This window comes from Sinocyclocheilus rhinocerous, unplaced genomic scaffold (genome assembly GCF_001515625.1).
Source record: "Sinocyclocheilus rhinocerous isolate Xijiao unplaced genomic scaffold, SAMN03320098_v1.1 scaffold89, whole genome shotgun sequence".
Classification (NCBI taxonomy): Eukaryota; Metazoa; Chordata; class Actinopteri; order Cypriniformes; family Cyprinidae; genus Sinocyclocheilus; species Sinocyclocheilus rhinocerous.
Genome location: NW_015653489.1, coordinates 479,751 through 485,298, shown reverse-complemented (window position 1 = coordinate 485,298; position 5,548 = coordinate 479,751). Strand labels below are relative to the sequence as shown.

Here is a 5,548-nt window from a genome sequence, read left to right as displayed (position 1 = left end):
AACGATTAATCGTGATTAATCACATCCAAAATAAAAGTTTTTCTTTGCATAATATATGTATGTGTACTGTGTATATTTATTATGCATATATACATACAAACTGTTATGTTTATATATTATATATATTTATATATAATAAAAATATAATATAAATTTATATACATGTAAACATTTTCAAAATATATTCAGTATGTGAGTGTATTTATAGTATATACATAATAAATAAACACAGTACACATACATATATCATGTAAACAAAAACTTTTACTTTGGTTGCGATTAATGACGATTAATCATTTGACAGCACTAATTTTTAATTCTAGTTTTTTTTCCCTCAGTATTGTCTGATATAAACTCGCAATTGAGAGTTACCAAGTCAGAATTTTGAGATGTAAACTCGCAATTCTGAGAATAAAGTCGCAATTCTGAGAAATAAAGTCGCAATTCTGAGAATTGCAAGATATAAACTTGCAATTCTTTTTTCTCAGAATTGTGAGTTTATATCTTTCAATTTTGACTTTTTTCCTAGAATTGTGAGTTTATATCTTTCAATTTTGACTTTTTTCCTAGAATTGTGAGTTTATATCTCGCGATTCTGACTTTGTAACATTCAGTTGTGAGTTATAAAGTCAGAATTGTGCGATATAAACTCGCAGTTTTTGCGCATTTGCGAGTTATAAAGTCTAGTTCTGAGGAAAAAATGCGAGATCTCATAATTTTGAGAAAAGAAGTCATAATTACAAGATATAAACTCACAATTGCGAGAAAAAAGTCAGAATTGTTAAGGAAAAAAGTCAGAATTGCAAGTTTATATCTCGAAATTTAGACTTCTTCGCAATTGCGAGTTTTCTGACTTTATTCTGTCAATTCGGAATTCTGACTTTATAACTCGCAATTCTGACCTTTTTCTTAGAATTGTGAGATATAAACTCACAATTCCCAATTTATATCTCGAAATTGCAAGTTAATATCTCAAACTTTTGACTTTCTTGTAATTGCGAGTTTATTAGTCAATTCTGAGAAAAAAAGTCAGAATTGCGAGTTTATATCAATTCTGAGAAAAAAATTCAGTATTGTGAGAAAAAAGTCACATATGTAAGATAAAAAGTTGCAATTACTTTTTTATTTAGTAGCGGAAACGGGTTTCCATATATTACTCAAGGTTTACATTTTCTACTTTCCTGTTTCTTTCCAGCCCATTCCTGCATGCTAAAGTCAGGGAGGTGGTGTCAGACTGTGCATTGCCAATCTCTGTGGTCATCTTCTCCTTCGTGGGCTCCTACCTGTTCATCGACATTCAGCGTGAGTCCTCATGTCCAAAAAAAAAAAACACTCCTTTAATGATCATGTAGTACTTTTGCTTATATCATAATTATCACAAATAGACTCTGGGTTAGGTGCGATTTCATCCCGCAATAATGTTGAATGTAATAATTATGCAACCCATCAGAACTCCATCAGAACATTAAAGTAGTCCATATTAGGGCTGCACGATAAATCTAAATGGAATCGAGATCGCGATTCGACAGAAGCTGCGATTGTCATGCGTATCTTTCAGTGAAGCACGGTTCTGTGATCAGCAGTAAATCGCCATCCGAAGGCCAGAGGGCGCTCTCGCGCTGAAATGCTGAAATGTTGTATTTTCACATGCTTTCAGATGGAGCAGCATTTACTTCACAGAGCCGTAGTTCACTGAGAAGCTATGCAAACAGCTGTCATTATCGCGAACGATTTCTTCAATTTCAGAATCGCGCAATAATATCGTCTGTGAATTTTTTTTGCGTAACTTGTCAGTGAACTACGGCTCTGTGTAGTAAATTCTGCTCCATCTGAAACCACGTGATGATGATTTCCTGCTTATTACAGAACCGGCTTTACTAACAAAATGCGCATGACAATCGCATTCGATTAATCGTGCAGCCCTAATCCATATACACAATGTGCTATATACCAAGTATTTTAGAGGCATTGTGTGATGATAGATTGAAATATAAATAATTTTTTGATAGTCATCCCCTAAATTGTAGTCTCTTTCACACTTCCACACATTTAATATAAATACACATAAATAATTATATGAATTTGTACAATCTTATTCGTATGTTTTCCTATGAACTGCTTACTCCCCACTGACAGTTTTGTTTTTGGGGTGGACTATCATGCTTACCGTTTTCCTAAAAATCTCACATTTTTGTACCTTTTACATAAAATACTTTCGTAAATATTGTTATATCCAGTGCTGGGTAGATTACTTACAATTGTAATCTGTTACTGATTCCAAATTTACGTAACAAAAATTGTAGTTAGTAATGTGTAATCCATTACACGTTTTAGGTAATATAATTGGACTACTTTTTTATTACTTTTAGATTACTTGTGAGCTAACTCATTTTATCACATTGATTTAAATAGAACAATATTGTACCATCTTCATATAAAAATACAAAGTGAAAGAAAATATATCCCATTTGTTGTTATTAACAACATTAAGTGCATTAAACATTACATTAACATTTCTTAAAGCGGGGTTCATGAAGGATCTGTAGGGGGTTTGTGGGTTAAATGAAAAGCTAATAATTAAATAATAACATTTAAAATTAAATTAAATCCTTTTGAAATAATTACAATCAAAATAAAACGCATATTAACAAATTTAAATGTTTTATTTGTTTACCTGCATTCTGCATGTGACCATCAACGTCAGAGAAAAATGCAAATGTGCTATTGACTTATTACTTTGAAATCTCAGGGGGTACTTCAAGTAAATATATTAGGTAAAAGACATTCAGCTGACAAAAAAGACCTGTGTGAATAATATGTAATCATGTAATCAATAACAAAAGTAACTGTAGTTGTATTACGAGTATTTTAAAATGTAATATAATCTAATTACAAGTACCTAACTTTTGGAATCTGATTAAGTAATCCAGATTACATGTAATCAGTTACTTCCCAGCACTGTTAAATCGTTAAAAAGCGTATATTTTAGGATGGTCCAACCAATGGATGTGGGAGTCTCCGGTTTCTATGGGAAGTGAATAGTCTAACAATTTGGCTTTTTTTTTTTTTTTTTTTTAAAGGTGGGACTTCCATTACTAGAGCTGCCAAATTGCATGTTGCTTTTTCTCCCGTTCACAGCAATGCGAGTAATATCTGTTAGATATTATACAGTCTTTGATTCAAACCTGGCACCTCAAGACATGTCACAGCAGGACATCCTGATCAATTGCCATTGACGTCAAAACTTTCGCAATCCATTTTGAGGTGACAGGTTTGAATGTGATTGAAAGCTTTGGCAAAGTGAGTAAATATTTGCAGAAATGTCATTCGTTTGGTGAACTATACATTCAGTTCTTCCAATATGTTGATCCACAGTTCCAGTATTCAACTACCAGAATGAAGCCCTATTCAGAGTAGCAGCTTTTGACCAGCTGACAGGGATGAATGTATTAAGTGCATGCGGTCTTGGCTTTCTCCTTGCCTTGCTCATCTTCATTGACCAGAATATTGTGGTGTCCCTCACCAATGCCCCAGAGAACAGGTATCCATGCAGCAAATCAAAAACTATTTCAATCAGTTGAGTCATATTTGCAGTGTTGGGGAAGTTACTTTTAAAAGTACTCTCTTTAAAAATAAAGGTGCTTCACGATGCCATAGAAGAACCTTTTTTTGTCTAAATGGTTCCATAAAGAACCTTTAACATATGAAGAACCTTTCTGTTTCACAAAAGCTTCTTTGTGGCGAAAGAAGGTTATTCAGATTATAAAAAGATAAGAAAGAGATGGTTCTTTAAAGAACCTTTGACTGAATGGTTCTTTGTGGAACCAAAAAATGTTTTTTTCTATGACATCACTGTGAAGAACCTTTTAAGCACCTTTATTTTTAAGAGTGTAACACATTACAATATTACGTTGCTTAGTTACTTTTTATGGAAAGTAATGCATTATGTTACTTTTACATTACTTTTTAAATCTGTGCTGGACTTGCTTGTTTGTTTTTAATATAAAAAGTTATATTTTTGGCAAATGTAAAAGCCCTTTCACACCAAAAGTGAAACAATAAGCCTCAGGCTGGAGGAAATGTAAATTCACGTCTGTATGGTAGAGGGCGCCGCTCAAACAAACCTTTCAGCTGTGCTGCCTTCTGGATTGCATGAAGAATAGGACGCAAGAGAAGAAAGTTTAACACTCTTCAGCAATAAAAAAAAGAAGCACAAATGTTATGTGTATCTAAAGTAATTTTTGCTTATTAGTGTGGTTTGATTGGATCATCGAAGGTCAGCAGCAAAGATATTGGTCAATCAAATGGGACTGAATACATATAAAGGATATTTGTGTTATTTAACATATTTAATTATTTCAGGTTTGTCATATTCTGAGTTTGCACTTGCTTTGCACTGTTTTTATTCATTTTGAGAGATACTGAATCTGTTTTTGTGTAAGTGAGATGAGTAAATGCATGTTGACATTTAGTCTAGATCTACAGTAACATCATGTTCACACAGCGCACACAACACCTCTGAACTTACTCCCCATTTCTCTCAACATGAGGACAGGAGAGCAATCAGCCAATAAATGGGAAACAAAATAACTGGCGTTACGTATTTGAAAAAGTAACTCAGACATTTTCTTGTACAGTAAATTAAAAAGTAATGCATTACTTTACGCGTAACTTGAAAAAGTAATCTGATTACATAACTTGTTATGCGTTACCCCCAACACTGCATATGTGACCCTGGAGCCCAAAAACAGTCATAAGTCGCTGGGGTATATTTGTAGCAATAGCCAAAAATACATTGTATGGGTCAAAATGATCGATTTTTCTTTTATGCCAAAAATCATTAGGATATTAAGTAAAGATCATGTTCCATGAAGATATTTGGTAAATTTCCTATCGTAAATATATCAAAACTTAATTTTTGATAATTAATATGCATTGCTAAGAACTTCATTTGGACAACTTTAAAGGCGATCTTCTCAATGTTTTGATTTTTTTGCTCCCTCAGATTCCAGATTTTCAAATAGTTGTATCTCGACCAAATATTGTCCTATTATAAGAAAATATCTTATAATATTCCACATCAATGGAAAGCTTATTTATTCAGCTTTCAGATGATGTATAAATCTCAATTTCGAAAAATTGACCCTTATGACTGGTTTTGTTGTCCAGGGTCACATATTTGAGTTTAAACATTAAAAGTTTGTTTTCATGCTTCTGTGCCATACCTTCTCTATTTGTTAGAATGACGTTTTTTCAGAGATCAGTGAGCCATCATTCACAATGTCAGTTCAGCGGAGACGCTGAGGGGGACGCCGTATGATCTCTTTTGGTGTGTGTGCATGTGTTTCAGACTGCTAAAGGGAACGGCGTACCACTGGGACCTGATGCTCTCTGGGTTTATCAACATCCTGATGTCGGTGCTGGGGTTGCCATGGATGCACGCGGCTTTCCCACACTCCACGCTGCATGTGCGTCAGCTGGCGCGGGTGGAACAGCGAGTGGAGGGGGGCCACCTCTATGAAACGTGATCGCAAGCACCTACAGACAC

At 34.1% G+C, this 5,548-nt stretch overlaps 1 protein-coding gene across 1 annotated transcript in view; it reads left to right on the top strand.

Annotated features, from left to right (window-relative positions):
• Positions 1 to 5,548, top strand: part of LOC107716366 (sodium bicarbonate transporter-like protein 11) — a 31,375-nt gene that overhangs the window by 22,500 nt on the left and 3,327 nt on the right. Inside the window, exons 13-15 of the mRNA XM_016522776.1 lie at positions 1,196 to 1,302; positions 3,376 to 3,541; positions 5,351 to 5,524. Coding sequence (XP_016378262.1) covers positions 1,196 to 1,302; positions 3,376 to 3,541; positions 5,351 to 5,524 — 447 coding nt within the window. The remainder of the gene's footprint in view (positions 1 to 1,195; positions 1,303 to 3,375; positions 3,542 to 5,350; positions 5,525 to 5,548) is intronic.